The sequence below is a fragment of the Rhipicephalus sanguineus genome, chromosome 4 (genome assembly GCF_013339695.2).
Source record: "Rhipicephalus sanguineus isolate Rsan-2018 chromosome 4, BIME_Rsan_1.4, whole genome shotgun sequence".
NCBI lineage: Eukaryota > Metazoa > Arthropoda > Arachnida > Ixodida > Ixodidae > Rhipicephalus > Rhipicephalus sanguineus.
The window spans coordinates 191264195-191285430 of NC_051179.1; the positions used below are offsets into that span (position 1 = coordinate 191264195).

The window sequence follows — 21236 nt, forward strand, 5'->3', positions numbered from 1 at the left end:
TCGCACAACACTCAGTAGACGTCCGCGATTTCTACCGATGGTCCGCCCCAATTTTGATACATGAAGCTCACGAGGAGTTTGGCAACTCGTATGATTAAAGAACTCTGATACGAAGCACTCAACGAAGAGCGGCGTATGCCGCTCTGTTTGACCTTGAGCGTAGCGTAACGGGGCGGATCGACGTCCATGTGTACATTGAGAAGTTGCGTGTGTAACGCAGGCTTCGCAAGCACCTCGAATACAGTGTGACGACTGCACGGCAGTTTATGGTCGTACCAAACGTCGGCGCTCACTTTTGATTGAGTACCGCAGGCATTCATCCACGAGAGATGCGCGCTGCGGGTCGGTGACGTGTGTATCATAAGCAAAGTATGTTGGCGCATTCCGGCGGGGTAAAGCAGCGCCAGACTTATAAGTTGCATAATCGCAGTAGCACACATGTAACACTTATTACATTCTAACAAGAATGGATAGCTGACGCTACGTTACTGCAGCCAACACTAGGCAATCTTAGCGGTCAGCTAACAAACTCCACTCGCACCGGGCAACGCTGACAGTTAGCCAAGATTAGCGAATGATTAGCCGCCACTGGTAAGCATTAGTTAGCACTAGCCTATCATCAACTCGACTACGGCGTCCTTCATAATTATATTGCGTTTATGGCACGCGAACCCCGGCAATTATATTGGTGTTTGCTCTTTCGTCGCACGAGCAGGCTGCAATTTTCTTGGTTTTTGTTTTTTGTAGGAGAGTTGTGTCTTTTCCACTAAATATCCAGTTGATAAGCAGCGCTCGTCCTGTGTTTGCCTTGGTTTTTTTTCTGTTTTGTTTTGTTTTTAATGGGAAAATGGTGCCCTTAGGTCCCGAGGTCTCGTGATGGTGAGCCGACTTTCAGGAAAAGAAACGAAGAAGTCGTTTGGAACAGCACGCTCTCGCTTGGAGGTTTTTGGTCAGCCATCTTGCTAGCATAGTGTTCTTTCCACCTGCCGGTGCGGTGTTTCTCTTCCTTAGACCTTCTGTAATGCGTCGCCATATGAACCCACGACTGCTTTCTGCCTGCCTTAACACCTAAATGCATTGTATATACACCCAACTATTTCTGCTAATTATTCATGGCAATGAACCTGGAAATAAGACGCAATCAATGTTGGTCCTTACTGCAGGCAATGATTAGGATACCTCTATTACTGGACGTATATGTCCACTGGAATGGTAGATTGCGAAGTCAAGCCAGGATACAAGAAGCTGAACTGGTTTAATATACGAAACTGCCGACCTATTTAAACTTTGCTCCGATTTTCTGAGGGTTTCCAGAAAATTATGAGCCGAGTATTATCCGTCTGCAAGAAAACAAGTATTATCACGACAGCGAGTATGAATGTCGCAAAAAAAGTAATTCAGCGCAGTTAGCAGCATTTTCGCACCGGAAACAGCATGAAATGCAACATATCGCAATGCGGCTCTCACAGCCGTTATACTTCTAAAACTATATATGCAAGCCTTCGAAGTTCTCGCTGCTTTCCCTGCATGGTAATATACGGCCGAAAGGTTAAAGGGCCCCTAAACCACCCAGAGGTCGAAATTTAGTTGTGGCGTTGCAGTTGTGCACGAGACTACAGCGAACGCTGGCGGAGTTGCACGCGCTTACTCGTTTCGCTCTTTCCTTCGCTAGGGTGCGTTCGCCGACTCGTCTATCCACATCTCCAAGTGCCCTTCGTCAGCGTGTGAGACGGAAACGCAAGAAGCGCGCGCATCTGCTAGCAGAAAACAGGCTCTTGTTCGCCCTCTGACCGCGTCTCTTGCTCGCGACGTCACCTAATCATACAGGTGACGTCACGGCGGCTGTTGTCGACAGAGCAAAGGCACGGAGAGGAGGAGGCGAGCGTCTGTTGGTGGTTTCCGTTGTGGTTTAGTGGCCCTTTAACGAAACATGATATCCTGGTTGCACGTAAACAGAAATTGTGAACGTGAGTTTCAAAATCACTGACAATTCTAATACTCCCTAATTCCACATTAGACTGCAGCAAGATTCGGGCGGTACGTCACCGGCGCTGAGCCTCTGCTCTGCAGCGGCTAGTTTAGTAGTAGCGGCAGACTGATAACCCTGACTGATTGCGTCCAACCTTTGTCAACGCGCGCAGTTCCGCCAAATGCGCCTTGGAACGCTTGAATGCGTGAAAGTGTAAGCAGGCTGAAAATACTAGGAGGGAGCGTCAAGGAATTCTGCTAGCATCGGCAAACCAATCTGACCTCACCCTTTCCACTCTCCGGCCCCAGTGCGCGGTGACTCTTCGGTTAGATCAGGTCACCGCAACGCCCGCATCAGGCGCTACCAAATACCGCCGACCCATAATAGCCCTCGACTTTCAGGTGACAAGCGCCTATTCCCTATTTTTCAGGCGATGCTATAAATAGCTAGACTTGTGTGACTGCGTTAGCACAGAAATTTTCCCATGGCTTGTTCGCGCCACTTCTCGCAGCCGACGCGAAACCCGCGTCGAACCATGCACACGTGGATTTTGCGCCTCCTCGCAGAAATCACATGCCCATGCCATCGGGCTAAGATGACTGACCGAGAGCGGGCCAACAACGCTAAGCTTAAACGCATTGCCAGCCAGGATGCTCAGTATCGCGAAGCCGAAAATGCCCATCGGCGGGTTGGTTACATCCGAAAGGAGGTCTTGCCGGGAGCCTTAAAAACGTTTCAACGGGAGTTGGGCGGGAATCCTTCTGGGTACCGGTGCGGCGTCTGTGACTCGCCAGACCACTTTCCACAGTATCCGGCATGTGTGACCAACTGCAGGCTGACTGTGCGGCGGCGACTATCTGGCAGGATGTTTCAACACGACATTGTTTTATGCAGGGGTCCACCAAGACTTCAGACGTATTTCCGTCATGGAAATGACGTCAAAAAATGCACACAATCAGATGGCAAAAGACCTGAAAGAAAAAAATGGCAGCATATCCACGGGGTGAATGATAAGAGTGGGGCGAAGCTCTTGATCGCAAACCTCGCAACTGTGGCCGAACGAAACGTCCAGAAAGTCTCTCTTGAACCGGGCGTCGGCACCTTCGTGTTCTTTCTTGGCACGTTTTGCAGCCGCCTCTCGAACTCTCACCTCCTCGTTCACCCGTCGATAGGCACGCTTTCTCGTCGCTTCTCGTTGCCGCACGGCTTGGAGATCATCTTCTCGTGCGGCCTGGCGCCGCTGCCGCGCCGCTTCGGCCTCTCGTTCTCGTACACCGGGATCTTGTCGGCGCCGCCGCGCAGCTTCGCGGCACGCTTCTGCCTCGCGCGCCCGCACGTCGGGGTCCCTTCTTCGAGCGCGAGCCGCCGCCGCCCTGCGCGCACGCCGCTCAGCAGCCTTGTCCATCTTCCGCAGACCCTCTGAGCGCGCGCGCGCCAAAACGGCGCGTTTATTGTATTATAGAGCACCCCCTGGCGTACGGCACCGCCGAAGAACACGCGATCGTCGTCGCGCGATCGTCTCTCTCCTTCCGTACGTCTGACGTCATTCCTGTTTTCATAAAGCTCACCTTTTATTTTATCATACTACAAGTAACGCCCTCTAGTGTCGTACCATCTTGCATTTTTTAGCGTATATGCATTCGTTATATAGTACAAGTACCGCCCTCTACGGCCAGTTCAAGAACTAACGAGAGGCGGTTACCTACGACGGGACGCTCGGTCCACGCCATAAGGAGCTTCGCCCCTAAAAGTTCCATCAACGGGAGTCGGGCCATGATTCCTTAGTCCGCGATAACAGATGGCGGGCACGCTATCCACTGCGCCATGGTCACAGACTCTGGAGGCTTTACAAACGCACCTTTTATATCTCAGACGTTCCTCTCACAGTGCTCGGTCGGCGGGGTGGTGTCGCTCTCTGGGAGGGGATAACGTGAAGTAATACATTATGACAGCGGCTTTGGCGCTTAGCTCCTAAAATTCGTCGTTGCCACGTGTTCGTCCCATTCGCCGCGTTTCCAATAAAAGTGCAACTTTGTCAACGCCTTAACACACCGCGAGGTGGCGACTTTAGCCGAATGCTCGGCCTCGCTCATAGCATCCATCGATATTAAATGTACCTCTGGGACGCGCGCCTATGTAGCGCGCCTGCCTCGCCTCACTGTAACACCGCGTTCGCCGCTTACGCTCGCCCTGATAAAAAACGCGGCCGGGCTAGAGAGTAAGCACGACACGCGTTGCGTTTTCCTCTAGTCCCACCATGATGTTCAATAACTCTTTAATATGCAGCGGGATGGCGGCCTTAGCTAAAGTTCTGCGTCTAATCAGCGATGCTGTTCCGGCTGTCACACCGCTTTCTGTGATCACGCTCTCACCGTTAACCCTTTATATCTCAGGTGCCACATTTGTGGCAGTTTTGTTTGACTTTCTTTTTGCCTCAAAATTTTACTAAGGGACCCTTGATTGCTTGCTACCAGAAACATCGAAATCCAAGCTTTCACTTCCGCTTGATAGATGTTGCTACAGGTACCGCACTTGAGTGTTTCTTCCATTGCAAACATGGACACACGTGCGGCCGGCAAAGACGGCTACCTCTTGGCTTCTTCATGCTCCTCTTTGCTTATTACTTGTAATATGTATAATATGTAACGCCTATATTTTTTTTCGCGATGCCTACGCAACGAGCCTAGTTTGTAGTATTTTGTTGCGATAGCAATTATATGGTCAGTCTCGGCTGGAAAATGTCCGTCCCCGTCGCCGCCGTCATTCACCGTATATGTGTAAGTATGTATATATATATAGAAAAGCCACAAAGAAAAGCAATTCAGAAATACTTTCCGACGCGCGGAATCGAACGGGCGACCTCTCGCTTCGCATCCCGCCGCGTTAGACGTTAGGCCACGACAGCACAGTCTTTCAGCTTGCTAACGGCGAGCTATTTATATACACCATGTACTTCAGCATGCTTTCTTAGTGGCCACATAGATGGCGCGATGTGCGCGCGTGTGGCGCGCTTTAAAGATCGTTGCCCCGCTCCTGCGAACGCCGTTGCACTTCGCCCTACAGGGCGTAGTCGCTTTCGTGCGCTTATCTCGTGGAAAGAAGGGGCGGCCGGTGAGGTGCTTCGCTTCGCTCGCTGCAGCGGCCGCGTTTGCGAAAGGAGCGGGCTGTTCAAACAGAAATAAGTAACAACTGTGACAATTAGTTCGCGCTCGTCTTGTGTGTAGCTGTTCATTCGTTTCGTGCGTCCTGCTTTATGTTTGAGCAGTGCGCTTCAAGTGTCGAACTGTGACGCATTAGTTCGCGCTCCTCCTGTGTGCGTTCTTTTCGTGCGTCCTTTGGGCTCGAGCGACACGCTGGCAATTTCGAGCTGCTTTCCGTTGTTCGCGTTACATTCCAATTTATTGCTATCGCATTCATTGCTTCGCAGTTGCGGCGAAACTGTGACTTTTGTATCATTGGTTATTGTTAACTGTATGTGCAGTCTAGGCTTGCATACACGTTTGTGGCACTCAGGATTGCGAGGTCCAGCTTCCGGATAGGCCAAAAATTGTACAGAAGTTTGCAGTGCGTCGCAGTTCTGTTTCTTTTCATTACGCTACTGCAAAAGGAGTTTTAGAGCACCTCAAGGCCTTAAAAAGGTTTTTCTTTATGGAGGCAACAGTTGACAGACGTGCACATACAAGACATTCTCTTTCAATATCCAAGCGGAAGCGAAGATAAAGACTTGGAAGGCTCAGATTACAAAGAAGAGTATATTTCGCCGGAGAGACTACCACGCACGCATGGCGAAAGCTCCACAGACAGTAAGGATGAAGAAGTTGACTCCGATCGACTCAGATGAACAAAAAAAAATATGGCACTGGGTGAAGAAGGACCTCAACATTAACTGTGGAGAAGAACACATCTTACCTTTGAGTTGATACAGAAAAATCAACTGCTTTCAATTTTTTCATGCCTCTTGAAAGCTCCTGAGAGTTCATTCAATACATAGTCCCCTATTTTCAACTCCTCATTCCCGACGGCAACAAACGTGGCAGTTACAAAATTTTTATAAAATGTGTATGTATTGTAAGTTTTTTCCAGGTATTACCGTATATTGCCGATTATAAGTCGACCTTTCTCCATAAAGTGACCTTCCAAAGTTCGGGGGTCGACCTAAAATCGGAGTCGACCTATACGCGTAATCGTAAAGTGGACCTTCGTCGGATCTGTGGGGTCCGACGAAAGGTCGTCGTCCTCGGATTTCCTGCTATTCGACGCATCGATAACATCAGCCGCAGAGGCAGCGGAGTCGCAGCAACAGCTATCTCCGAACGCGCGCGCGCCGCTTCCGGAGGCGGACATTTTTGCGATCTGCCACGACGATCGCGAAACTATAGCGAAACCACGCGAGGCGAAACTACGGAGCGCGTTTAAAGATCACCGCCGCGCGGCATTAATGCGAACTGCTTGGGAAACACGGTCTCGAAAGCAGCATTACAAACCTTTGATAGAGGGCGAACGATGTTCCATGTAAAAATAGGAATTTACCTTGCGATGCGCCCTGCTGTTTTGTTTGTTTTCATACAATAGATACAATTCGTTGACAAACCATCGGCGTCCGTGTGGGCTGGTACCAATTCGCGGGGAACTAAACCACATGACCAGTCACATGCGCCCACAAGCATCTTCGCGTCTTTTTGCACTCACGCCTGTTCGCCATTTCCAGGGCTGGGCAGTATCGCGATACAGGAGTATCGCGATAGTATTTCAGAGATACTTTTGAAAAATGTATTTGTATCTCAGTAGTGAAATACATTTACGATGTATCGTTTGTATCGCAATATTATGCAGGGCACGGGTATCTCGTTACATTTTTTGTCGGAAATGAGTTGAGGCGTGTTTCCAAGGAGGGAATGACGTTTCTTTTTGCTTGTTTTTGTACCAAGACAAGCAAAGGCGCACCGCCGGTCGCCAACAAAAAGGGCGGCGATGGTTTCCCCTCAAGCGATGGCCCATGTGGTAGACGGCAGAATCGCAGAGGCGGTGTTGTCGGCCTCTGCCGACAAAAGTCGTTGTCTCTCAAGGCCAGTGCAGCACGCCTAATTTTTTTCGGGTGGCAAGCCATTACTTCGTGACCCCCCCGCGCGGATACCGCCTTGGAACAGAGGCTTTGCAATGCTTCGCGCGCGTTTGCTCAAAGCGGCGGCACTTCGAAAGCACTTTCCGTAGTTGCGGCGGAAGTGACTTACTAGAAGAAGGCTATCTTTTTCGCGCTTTCAGCCACCTCGCCGCGTGTCAGGGTGCGTTCCTAATTGATTACAGGCGTGAAACGGTCTTTTGTACCAGGCTTCCCCACCACCAGAGACGACTTCGCCTCTTGCGGCTTGCTGAAATGGGTGCTGGTAGCGTCGCTGGCGGTGACAGCATTATTGAAGAGTAACCCTTTCGGCCCTGGCGACGAGTACTCGCTGTAGTTTCTGATGGGGCGCTCTGAGCAGCTGTCGCTGTTTCCACGTCTGTTTAGAGAGCTGGCAGGAGCGACTTGGGAGGGCTTAAACCCTCTCAACCCCGAAGAATGTGATTTTGGCCAGCCAATGTCGGAATTGTGCTGTATTTACATATTGGGCACCATTGCGAATAGGTAATTATGACCGGCCTACATGGGCAGCGGAATTACCAGCCGTTTGACCAGGCGCCGACCAGGCCAGACGGCTGAGGATTACGAAGATGGAGGCCAACTTCGGCTTCTGAACGGTCAGAACAACCTCACGTCAGGGCCGAAGTGTTTCGGTGTCTAGATGACCCGAGAAGAGATATCGCCACGCTGCAGGGCTATCCGCCTATGAAGATGGTATTTATTACTATAACACGGATTTGTGATCGTCTGCAGCGGTTGAGACTTTTTCTCTCTCGCGAGTCTTTCTCTGAGGCCGAACCGACGCTGTCTAGAAGACAGCCTATTTGAGATGCTCACACAGCAACCTTCTCAGCAAAGCAGATCTTATGTGCAAAATAAATGGATACTTTTCTTCATTTCACTGGTGTTCACTATCGATTCGAGTGATTTGCATTAACTATGCCATTTCTAGCATAGATCATTTTGTTGTCACCAAGTATGTCGACTTCGGTGTCCAATGCTTGTTACTGTTGCTGTGAAATAGTGTATTTTTATTGCAACTGATACGTGTGATTATGTCATTATTATTAATTATGCACATTGTAACCCCCCTCCCCCCCGGTAATGTCTTGATGGCACTGAAGGTACTGAAATAAATAAATGAACTGAAAGTTTCAATGCGCTGGAACTTTATTTACAACATTATGCTGCACTTGTAAATGTGTTTGCGGAATATGAGCATCCTTCACATAAAAAAAGTATTCCAGTATCTGTATTCCTGTATCTGTATTCCGGAATACTTTTTTCGTCTTATTACGAAAGTATCTCTGAAATATCCCGTTACGGTAAAGGAAAATGTATCTCAGTATCTGTATTTTAGGCTTCCTGTCCATGTATTTCGATATCTGTATTCCGCAATACTTTTCCGAGTATCTCTGCCCAGCCCTGGCCATTTCTGAATTTCGCTTCGCTTGCGAGCAGTGGTGTGCGCGATTTGCGACACTGCCAAACGGACGCCTTGGTGCAACTGCTACGCCGGCAACAGTACAGCGCTGCTTTCAAGAGGCAAGTGATCCTCTTCGAAGAGTCGGAAAGCAACGTTGAAGCAGGGCGCACGTTTGATGTGTCGGAAAAGTGCGTGAGGAAATGGAAAAAACAAAGGACCAAGATCTTCGCGTGCGCTGCTACACGCCATTCCATCGCGGACCGAAGTCTGGACGATACCCTGCCGTTGAGGAGGCGGTTGGAGATTGGGTTTACGACCACTGGCACCCGTTCCGAAGGCGAGCAGCAGCAGTGGCTCACACGATGGCAATGACCGTGACTGCGTCCTTCTTTCAAGCGACGACGAGTCGTAAGCAATGTTTCACGGGCAAATAAATGTTTGTTTGCACCACTCCCTCTTCTGAAAAATTTTTGGTGAGCTATGGCCGCAGCATGAGGCTGTGTTCGGAGTCAACTTCTGTTTCCCCTAGAAGGAGTTGCAAGTTGGGGGGGGGGGGTCGACTTATAATCGGACTCCACATATAATCGGAAATTTGCGGTAGTTTGAACGGAAACTGCCTACAAATATCATTTTTGGTTGTGAGCACTGTGCAGACTGTATGTGGGAAGCAAAGGGTTAACTACTAGAGTAACCACAAATGATTGTTTAATCCATTGTGATCATGGACGTTAGTCGTCGGTATGGAGATGTGCCACCAAGCGTCAACGTTGGTGAGCGAGTGAAAAAGACCTCATTTGATTATCCGGCGGACGACTATCCTAGACCCGCGAGGGGAGGGTCATCGCGATGCGGCTACACATCACCTCGAGCTGACGTCCTATACTCGGCGAGCAGCCCTCGCTACTCCCGCCTTCTGGCACCCGCGCCTGCGCCTGTGCTGGGGTGGCAGGGAGCACTTGGCGCTTTCGCTCGGGCGCTGCTTTTCGAGGGCAGCCGAAATCCACTGGACGGCCCGTGTCTCCTCTTCCCGTTGGTCGCTTCCCGCGGCGGCCGCAAGCTACGGCGGGATCGTCGTCACTGTCCTTGCCTTCCTCGGATTCTATTCACAATCCCACAAAATGTGGGCCGCAGTAGCTCCTTCCGATCTAGAAACGCGACACAAGTCACTTGCATATACGCTAGAACACACGTCCTCACTGAGCACCGGCGTGGGTTGCGACCCAGTCTGCAGTTGCCGGAACGTCACCACCTTGCTTCAGGTCAGGCCCGGGTGAGGCGGGGGCATAGTTCTGCGCCCTACTGTGTACCATATCAGCACTTCACTGTACTCTGTCATCCTGTCTTTGGCCTCGCACCACCACTCCTCCGTCGAGTCGGCCGCTTGGGCGGCGCGGTATGTGAAACCTCGCGCCGCTTGGTTGGCCGTCTCGCTGTGGTTCGCCTTGCCGCGGAGCGGAACGTCCCTACCCATGTGGGCCGGGAACCACTTGATTGTCACCGTTCGGTCTGCTAGGTTCACCGCGCGCAGCACCTGCACTGCTGCCACACATACTCTGTCTCTGGCGTAGTTCCGCACCGCGGTCCTGGAATCACTCAGCACGGTCGTGCATCCGGGGTCGGCGAGCGCCAGGGCGATGGTTACCTCCTCGGCCGATGCGCTGCCCGTGCCCGCACACTCGCCGCCGCCTTTGTCTCGCCAGTGACCGCGCTGACCACCGCCGCGCCGAAAGCTCCCCCCCTGTCCTGATTGCCGCGTCCACGTATACGGCACCGCTCTCTCTGGCGTGGAGGCCGCCCTTCGCCCTTTCCGCGCTCTGCTCTGTGTTGTACTCAGGATTTCAAGTGACGCAACGCAGTAGCAACAAGAAACTGAAAGTTGATTACTTGGCACTTGGCCTTTTTATCCTGAAAACCACGTGAGCCTAGAACACGAGCTGTGGCTGAGTACATCGTGACTTGCTGACAGGTGATAAGAAACACGGGTGGGTGAGTGCGGTTTATCGACCATGCTGCACTCCTTCCCGCTTCAAAAGCCCAGTCGTTCCGGAGGGCGTCTTGTTTGCGCTGAGCGGCGCAGTTGAGTTGGAACTGGCTCCGGCGCCACGTTTCTCGAGTCGAGCCGGGCGACCGAGGAGTCGCTGGAATGGAGTTCGGCGTTGCCCTTGCTTCTCTAGCGTCTGCGTCGGGCTGTGGTTCCGCTAAGCTGGATACGAGCATTGATGCTTTTTTTAACACGAAAGTGTTTTTTGCCGGGGTCCACCAAGACTTCAGTGACGTATTTCCGTCACGGAGATTACGTAGAAAAAATTTACACGATTAGATGGCAAAGAAAAGAGTTCCCTCAACGGGCATCGAACCGACGACCGCTCGGTCTGCAACAACAGATGCCGGGCACGCTATCCACTGCGTCACAGTCACAGACTCTAGAGGCTTTACAAACGCGCCTTTTATATCTCCAATATCGACCCGCAGGTACAAGGAATCTTATATAGCCCCCCCCCACCCCTCTGAACACGCGGTGTACTTCTTAACATGCCTGATTGAGCAGGCATTATCACCTGCCCAAAGATGGATAAGTTCCCACCCTCCCGCCTATCAATGCTAGTACAATGTTATCTAGCAAGCTTATTGCACAGTGTTTATAAGGAAGCCAGACTACGGATGCATATTCGAGAACAGGGCGAATGATGGATTTATATAAAAGCAGTTTAGTATCTCGAAGGGCGTTAGGTAAGGTGCGGCGCAAATAACCTATATTTTTAGCGCTTTACGGCATACATGATCAATGTGGTTAGTCCATGGAAGGTGTTCGGTTAGAATTACTCCTAAATATTTGTACTCTGAAATTTTATTGAGCGGGGTGCCACCTAGAGAACAGTCAAAAGAGAAGGGGTTACGCCGACTGGTAAAAGACATTACGACTGTTTTAGTGCAGTTAACGCTCATTTGCCACGCGTCACACCAGTTGCTAAAAGACGCGATTGATTGCGCGAGATGGTAATGATCGTCAATGGAATTGATAGTTTCATAGAGGACGCAATCGTCTGCGTGGAATCTTATTTTAGATGAGCTGCAATGAGGTAAGTCATTAATGAAAAGTAAAAAAATAAAGGGCCTAGAACGGATCCCTGAGGAACACCGGAGGTGACGTCAATGGGAGATGAATATGTCGAGCTGGACGAAACGAACTGTGAGCGCGAATGAAGAGAACTGGCTATCCAAGAAACAATACGGCGATTATCGAGAATGACGTTTACTTTAGCAATAACTTAGAACGAATGACGGAATGAAACGCTTTGGAGAAATCAATGAAAATGGCTTCTATTTGGTTACCTAGGTCTAAGTTATAAGCAACGTCATGCATGAAATCGACTAGTTGTGTTACAGTACTATATCCGCGACGGAAACCATGTTGAGCTGATGATAGGATATTATTAGAGTCAAGGAATTTGATAATATGTTTGTGAATGATGTGTTCTAACACCTTGCAAGAATAAGGTGTAAGAGATATTGGTCTGTAATTAGAAAGAAGTTGTTTATCGCCTGATTTATGCAAGGGAAGCACTTTGGCAGATTTCCATGAGCGTGGTACTACACCATATTCCATGGATTTGTGAAAAATTAAGGTAAGGTATTGTGTTGTCCATAAAGAGAATCGTGAGAGAAAAGAATTAGGAATACCATCGGAACCGGTGCATTTTTTAGTATCAAGTTTCAGGATGAGGTTTAAGACACCATCACAACGTATTGCGATATTTTCTAGTTTATTAGTCTGAGCAACATACCTAAACTCAGGAACTGCATGGTTATCGAGGGTGAAAACAGATTGGAAGTATGAGTTGAAAGCATTCGAAATGACAACAGGGTCGTTGGTTATAGCGTCGTTGATCCTAAAACAGGTACTGCCAGTCGTACTAGGCGATACTGACGTCCAGAACTTTCGAGGATTTGATTTTAGTAGTAGAGGAAGTTGCATTGAAAAATAGAAATCTTTAGCATTTTTAGTAATAGTGTGAAGTTCATCCTTAGCTTTTTCAAAGGAGACGCGAACCTCGGGATTAGATTGTTTAGTTTTACGCAACCTGCTTACACGTCGTGATAGGTGCAAGATATCACGGTTAATCCAAGGAAGTTTATTGTTTATCTTTTTGGTTTTTAGTGGAACGTGGCGAGCGATGCATGACTTCACTAGCGACTCAAAGTAATCAACAAGCATATCAACATGACACTCGGTACTGAGCGACACAAAATGATGAAAGCTATCTGCCAGGGCGTCAGTAATAGACGTATCATCAGCCTTAGTAAAATCATTATATGTAGTATAACTGAAACGTTCATGTGGAATGGGACAGTTAATGTGCACGAGGACTGCATTATGATCAGAGATACCTTCTAAGATATCGTATGTGACACCTAAATGAGCAAGACTGTTACTAACAAACACAAACTCAAGAATAGAGTTCTGCCGAGTATTTTTATGAACTAATTGTATTAGGTTATGTGATAGGGAAAATGTAACTAGATCCCTGCAGACAGGGGTACTAGAGGCGGAATACGTAAGTGAAGGCCAGTGAATGCCGGTAACATTGAAGTCCCCTAGAAGGATTATGTTTCAGCTATCCAGGTGACGCTCATGCATGAAATGTGAGAGATCATCGACTAGATCGCTAGGGCCATCAGGAGGGCCATAAATACCACATATAGTTAAATACTGCTTATTTATTATTAGTTTGCACCAAACTGATTCAACGTTAGGGGGACCAGATAGAACCTTAAAGCTAAAATCTGAGCGTAAAAGCAATGCGGCACCACCACCTTTTCTAGTCTGGCGATCACAACGGAGAGCAATGTAACCAGGAGGCGTGAATTCAGAATCGTGAATTTCATCGTGAAGCCATGTTTCTGCGATGCAGATAACATGAGGAGAACACGACGAAACTAGCGAAAAAAATTGCGGGAATTTTTTAGTAATGCTTTTGGCATTAACATTCAAAAACGCAAGATCGGAGGCCGTTTGATAGGACGGTCAAGGTAGTGAAGAAGATGCGTTAGTCGTTCTGGCATTGCTGTCAGAACCACGAGCTATTATTAGTCTGTTTGAGGTGCCATCCCAATTATACCAAACGTTATGGATAAATAAATGATCGAACCTCATCTTGACAACCGATCCGTTATTACGATGCTCAGCTGAAGCGTCCCATAGCTTTTTATGTACAGCGCGTACCTTCAAGGAAAAATCTTCGGGCAGCTTTATATCAGAATTTTTCAACTTGTAAGCATTCTTTAGCAATAATAGTTTGTCATTGAAATCTAGCAACTTCAGAATGACAGGCCGAGAACGTCCAGGACGTGTTCTACCTAACCTATGGGAACCTTCAACACGCGGACAGTCAACGGCAAGCCTGTTAAACACGTTGACTACCTTGGAATGCAGTGTGTCACGATTCTCATCCTTATCTTCTGGTATACCAGAATAATGTTGTTGTTCCTTCGGGAACGGTTTTCAAGATCTTCAAATTTAGCCGTTATGTCAGCCACTGAGCGTTTTAAGCAAACCAGTTCGGAACGAAGCTGCTCGGAATCTTGCTCAGTCAGAGCTTTGGAACATGTTTTCGAGAGCAGTCACTCGCAATTCCAAGGAGTCGAAACGTGTCTTCACGGTATTTTTTATTTCGGATATGTCTTGGGATAAACTTTTCTGGCAAGCAACTAAATAGGGAAGAACCTTCACGAGAGAAGGGTTATCACAATTTGACACTGCTAGCTCAGCCGACGACTCAAGAGCGCTTAGGGAAGATTCAAGGGACTCGGGTGCCTTGATGCGCGTTTTGTTGCACACATCGAGGCACACTACAATAGGGCAGGTTTACTCGATTTTGAAGGCGGCACTTTCTTTGGGCCTGGATTAAGCTGAACGTCCCCGCTCAGGAGTAGGAGACTGAGGCAATCAGCTACATAGGAATAGTAGCACAAAAGACCAATGCGTGAATAACCATGTGGGCAACACAGCAGCAGCAAGAATCGATCATCAGACCGGATACAGCACGAGTTGTCGAGGTAACATAGCTGTGCAAACAAGAAGATGCATTTCGGGAACATGCCGAGGCTGCTGCTGCTGCTGCTGCATTGCCCACTGCCGAGTTGTGCGAACGACCGGGCTTTTAAACTGGTGATGCCTGACATCACCGATGTGGTGGCGTCGCTTAGCGGAGCTGCGATGATTGTAGCGTCCACGGGTGTGGGCAGAATCCCAGCTGTGTCAAGCATGCACGCAGAGAAACCAAGCCGATGTCGCTCTTCGCTAACGGGGCTATCCCACAGTAGACTACCAGTGATCGCCACGTGTGCGTCCGAACTAGAGATCTCCGGGAACTGGACACGAACGGCGAAGCCGGCGACGAAATCCAGGAGCTATGCAAACAAGAAGATGCATTTAGGCAACATGCCGAGGCTGCTGCTGCTGCTGCTGCTGCATTGCCCAGTCATTGCCCATGACGGCGCTGGGTTCCCAAGGGTGTCTCTACCTTAACCATCCGATTCCCTTCCGTCGCTATCACAGTCCCTGGCAGCCATTTCTGCCCTCGTTGAAAATGGCAGGAGCAGATGGGCATTCCGGTTGAGAACGGTAGTGGTGCTTTGATCGACGAAGGCTGTACCCGGATCGTGTCGGCCACAGCAGGCACTTCGCCTTCTGGAAAGTGGGCGGACAGCCTTGTACGGGGCTCGATTCCCAAGAGCAGTTGTGCTGGCGTGTTGTCACTCTCGAGGGGCGTAGATCTGTAACCGAACAGAAAACGAGACAACTTTTCTTGCAGTGTGCCACGTTTGTTTTTCTTCAGGCCGTCTTTTATTTCACACCGCCCTCTCCGCTAATCAATTGGACTGTGGGTGGTATGGCGCCGTCCTGACATGGCGTATGTTATTTTTAGGCATAAAGTTTGGCATCATTGCGCTCGAGAACTGAGGGCTGTTGCAAGACACCAGACAATGTGGAATACCAAACCTAGAAAAACTTTCCCTGAGCAATTGGATCGCTGCGTCTGGGGTAGCTGTTTTCAGCGGCGTTACCTCTATCCACTTCGTTTCCGCGTCAACTAGGACGAAAATTAGGTACCCGTCAACAATTCCTGCAAAATCCATGTGCACTCGATACCACCGCCTTCCTGTCCTAGGCCACGGGGCAGGTACTTGCGCCGCAGGCATTGATCACCCCTGCACACATTGGAGACAAGTTTGCACCAAACTTTCAATGTCTCTGTATAATCCAGGGTGCCAGAACAGCGTGCGAGTGAGCTCTTTATGGCGCCGACATCTGGAAGGGCATCGTGCAGCTCGTTGAGTAGGCACTGCCGGGCTACCTCCGGCACGACCACACGATGACCCCAGTAAACTAGGTCATGGCTCGCGACGAGTTCATGTCGGCGGGTGAAGTACGACTGCGGATGTTGCTGCTGCCCCGCAAGACGTGATGGCCAGCCCTGCTCGATCCATTCCCGGAGTTGCCGAATTGCGCGGTCCTCTTGGGTCAAAGCAATCATTTAATTATTTGGTTAGAAGGAAAGGCACTTGCGTCCGAACCTTGCGTATAAAGTACAGTACTCACAGATTGAAACAGGAAAATTTTGGGCAAAGTAACGCATATACTTTCGTTTTTACCGTTTTCAGTGCGGGTCATATGCGCGCAATTTCAACTCGAACGCGTAGATCAGGTAGAATCACGTAGAATGCTTATGTCCGATTCCTGCTGGGATCATAATTTTTATTCTTTGCATTCTTCGGGTCAACGCTGCCGATTTTACTTCTACGTGACCAGCTCGTCGCGGCATGACGTCGTTATCTCGAGCAATTGCGCATACAAGTGGTTATACTAAAACTTTGATGTCGCGTTTGAATCCTGAGTACTGTACATATTCCATGACTTCTTAACTTCCGCGTTCCTGATTCCCTGACAAAAGCAAGCGACTGAGGGCGTCCGCGTTACCGTTGTGTGTTCCCTTACGGTATTCCAGATTGTACTGGTAACGTGACAGAAGAAGCGCCCATCGCTGAATTCGAGCTACCGCCATCTGCAACATCGGCTTGTTGGGGTGGAAAAGCCCGGTGAGGGGCTTATGATCTGTCACCAACGTGAAACGGTTGCCCAGCAAGGAATCGCGGAACTTAGAAATTCTAAATACCAAGGCCAGCGCTTCTTTCTCGATTTGGGAATAATTGCGTTCTGCTGACGTCTACATTCTCGAACGAAGTGCTATCGGGTGGTCCACGCCATCAATGCGGTGCGATAATACTGCACCTAAGCCGATGAAGCATCACATTCCAGCCGCAACTCGTTCTGCCGATCGTAACGGAGCAGAAAACTTGCCTTTAACAAGGCGAGCTTTGCTTCCTGGAAGGCTCTTTGATGCTCTTCTTTCCAGTGCCAACGTTGTCCCTTGACCAGTAACCGACAGAGCGGAGCCAGGATCGTGGCCAAATTAGGCAAAAATGTTGAGTAATAGGTTATGAGCCCCAGAAAGGACTTCAGTTGGCTCACCGATTCTGGCTTTGGTGCAGCTGTTACGGCTTCGAGGTTGTCGCGCAGTGGGTGAAGACCGGTTGCATCAGTCTTGTGCCCCAGAAACTGCACTTCGTGTGAGTAGCCGGATTCACGGTGAGCTTAAAATTGCCACACAGCCTGATGTCCCTTTTTTTCTTCTTCACCAAAGCTACGACAGGAGCAGCCGACAGGAGAAATCCCTCCCTCTTCTCTCTACAAATGATTCCATATACGCAAATTACTGCGCCATATACCCATGTCCACAGCCGTTCACTGATTTCAGCATCGTGAGCTGCATAGTTACAGTTATCGCCGCAAGATGCCGGCACGCGCCCGTGCACGCGCTCGCGATCACACTGAATGTAAGCCGCGCATTAGAGAAAAAAGATGAAAGTGCTCAAGGTGATGACGCGCGCTGACGAAGAGACTCATATCCTTGGTCCCTTCTCATCCCCCTCTCTGCGTTGCTTTCAGCGCACTCTCTGGCACGAAAGGAGAGAGAAAGCGCTTAAAACGTGCGGCAAATCCCTTAATCCGCTTGTTCTTGTCGGATTCCACAAATTTTTGCGGCAGTCGATTCGTGAGGCAATAAACTGTTTTAATGAAGCCATTCGACGATTACTTCGAAAAGTGTTGCAGGGCCTCATTGAAGGGGCCCTGCAACACTTACAGTGGAAGCTGTTATGAGATCAGAACAGCCAATTTTAGTGGCATAGCTGTCCGCCGCCGCCGGTGTCAGCAACACCGATTGCGTACAATGAAAAAAAAAAGAACGAAAAGCAGGGATCCAGCGGCATTTTAACCCAGGGACTCCGCGTGGCAGACGACTATTCCACCCCACACCCACGAATGTGCTTCGCCAACGCTAATGGCAAGCCATTAGCGTTGGTCAAAGTCAATGACAGGACGTTACCTGCAACTGATGACGTACAATTCATGTATGCGTCATGATTCACATGACGCAGTCTTTCCGCTCTCGCAGCTGTTTCGTGAACTTGATATATATCGAGATTGGTGGGGCGTGACTGGAACGTATGACGAACAGAAATTACTCGTCGTAACCTGAAAATCATGACGTGTACGTCATGTGCCTCATGATCTACTTGTGCGACCTTAGTGCTTTCGCGGCCGTTTCATTCACTTGATACATTCCAATGTCGTCATGTCATGAGCATTACAAACATAAATGGCAGGTCATGCATAGTATATACCAAAATATACCTTTCATTAGCATGGTATATACCTAAATACGCATGCATGCATGCATGAATACACTACACGCTAAAAATGTCATTCCATTCGGGGACGGTAGATGAACAGCGGAGTTGTAAAAAACATGGTTCATCCCTCCGTCATAGGAATCGGAATAACACGGAAGTAAAGCGTGCCCATACAGAAGTAGCTGAATGTTTACTGTAAATGGATATAAGAGAGTTTACACAGTGTATATTGATGTCTGGCAGCCATAGCACGTTTAACGCGGACGTGCCCACTTTTATGATTGGTGGTAAATCTCCATCCCGACAACTGACGTCCCTGCTAAATGATTAAACAAACCCTTGTGGTATCTGTAGTAGTTAACGGCGAACGCGTATTCAGAGAACTAGGTGTAATAGCCAGAAGAGCGTCGCATATTGGACGCAGAACTTGGTCGCCATCCCCCGGCCTGTTAAAATGTGATTGAACACCATGGCCGGACTAGAGGGAAACGCAAAGCGCGTCGTGCCGCCCCGGTAGCACGGCTGCGATTTTAGGGGCGAAGCTCCTTAAAGCGGCACCCGTTCGTCCCCGTCGTATTGCGTAACCAGTCTTAACACTAGTACCAGATCTTGACCTCCAAGGTGGTGCCGGTGGGAGATTTTTCCTGTGCGTTGTTGAACAACAAAAAATTCGCAGCGTGCGCGTTAACTAAAAGCCGACTTCTTCTGTCTCTCATTCCCATTAGCAGCCATTGTTTACCTCCAGGGTAGTGCCTGGTGATATTTCTCCTGTGCGTGATTAAACAATAAAAATTTTGTTCAAAACGCCGTTGATTGATGAAATAAACCAACGAAAGACGCCAGATGTTTTCTAAAAGCAAAACGAAAAGACGCCAGATGTTTCTAAAGCAAAACGAAAAGACGCCAGCTGCTTAACGAGACGCCAGATGTTTTCTAAAGCAATGGTTTTCTAAACATTGAAAATTCACAGCGTACATGTAAAATTAAAGTCAGCTGCAAGTCGTCATAACTCTCATCGAACCTTAGCATAAACGCGCCCGATCTCACGTCGGTGGTGATGTAGTGGGCAGAATTCACGGAAGATTCACGGTTTACCGATGAACCTCCGCTGCTTCGCCCACTCATCATCATTCACGCCGTGGATATGCTGTGATTTTTTGCTAGAGGCGAGCGCGTGAGTGGGGAACGCGCTGTTACAGCCACGTGAGGCAGGCACGCGTCGCAGAGCTATGAGCGAGGCCGACGCTGTTACAACGCTTGGGTAAGGTCGCCACTTCGCGGTATGTTAATTAAGGCATTGACAAAATTAAACTTCTATTGAAAACGCGCCGAATGGGAGGGACGGGCAACGCGTTGCAGGTGCTAATCCCGGAGACAACAGTAATGACGAATTACTTTACTGCTCCCAGAGGGCGACACCACCACGCCGATCGGGAGAGTGGTAGATATAAAATGTGCGTTTGTAAAGCCTGTAGAGTCTGTGAATGTGGCGCAGTAGATAGCGTGCCCGACATCTGTTGTTGCGGACCTAGTGGTCGTGGGTTCGATGCCCGCTAACGGAACTTTCTTTCTTTGTCATCTGATCGCGTATATTTTTTCGACGTCATTTCCGTGACGGAAATACGTCAGTGAAGTCTTGGTGGACCCCGGCATAAGACACTTTCGTGTTAAAAAATCACCACATTGCTAGCGGAATGTTTTACAGTGAAGCTGCATACCTCTACCCCGCCACGGTGTCGTATCCATGGCGAGAAAAACGCATGGGCAAAAATCACCAGTTGTTCCGTGTACGAACACAGCTGATAAGCGAAGCTCGTTAGAAATGGGAGGCAAACGACTATGTACGTTTCGAAACTGTATTGTTCCGCGCGCCTTGTTTGTTTGCGCAACGCCCGCTTTCTTTTCTTTCATTTTTTTCTTTGCGCCGCGCCGGGCGTTTCATTGTCTTTTTGCGCCGGCGCGGCATCTATGTTGCAGGGAGCTTCGACGACGATGGCGGGGTGCGGGCCAAGGGAGCTTCTCCCCTAAAAAACAAAACGTGAGGCCCCTAAACGACCTAAATCCGCTCTCGCTCGCGTCCTCCTCTACTGGCAGATGCGTGCGCTCTTTGTGTTCTCGCCTTAGAAGCTGAGGAAGGGCATTCAGAGAGGTGCACAGACAAGCGGACGAACGCGTTCGCTGTAGACTCGTGCGCAACTGCAACGCCGCAGCTACATTTTGACCTCTCGGTGGTTTAGGGCCCCTTTGACAATTGAAGGCAAGCGGCATATCTTTCTCTGCAATCAGGCATCACTTGTTCGTCTTGCTCTCCATAGCGGCAATTTTTCAAACCTAATATACCTAAAGAGTTACGCGTAATTGGTGCAGCCCACTGTAAGGTGAGAGGCTTTGCTGAGGTAGTGTGATTGTGACTTATTTCTCTTCTTTTCTCAGATATACATCGTCAAGAGCACCGCTATCCAGAACCTCTACAGGCGTCTTTTTCCCGAAAGTGCACGGAAATCTCACTACGAACGTGTGGAAGAAACAATGGGAGAAGAATCTGACTGGCTTCTGTCGAACGCCACTATGGTCGTACAGATCACCAACTTCGACATGTTCTAGGAGTCTGGGTGCAAGCACATTGAGAACCGTGAAGCATTACTGCAAGTTGTTTAATTTTTGTAGCCCCTTGGTATTCACGAGGCACATTGCACCGTACTTGACTCAAGAATAAACCTACGTTTACTGCGAAAACACAAACGCGGAGCAGTCTGCTTTCGTTGATACGTACAGTACCGTCCACCGCTATGAGGAGTGCTCGACCTCCGCTTTACTTCGAGGGGCGACACCTTGCATTGACTGCCGGGTCTGCGATATTGCCTACTGGAGCATGCGCGGTCTCACAAACCCGCACGCATGCGCGCATTGCTTTAAATCAGCGGTTATGCTTGCGACAGCCTTTGTTTCGGCGGGTGTGCGCATGG

General features: G+C 49.3%; 1 protein-coding gene across 1 annotated transcript in view; it reads left to right on the plus strand.

The window, feature by feature from the left end:
* The window catches only part of LOC119390976 (polyamine-transporting ATPase 13A3-like), a 585099-nt gene extending 564098 nt beyond the window's left edge, over positions 1-21001 (plus strand). The window contains exon 22 of the mRNA XM_037658686.2: positions 20704-21001. Coding sequence (XP_037514614.2) covers positions 20704-20874 — 171 coding nt within the window. The 3' untranslated portion in view covers positions 20875-21001. The remainder of the gene's footprint in view (positions 1-20703) is intronic.
* Positions 21002-21236: the final 235 nt, after the last annotated feature.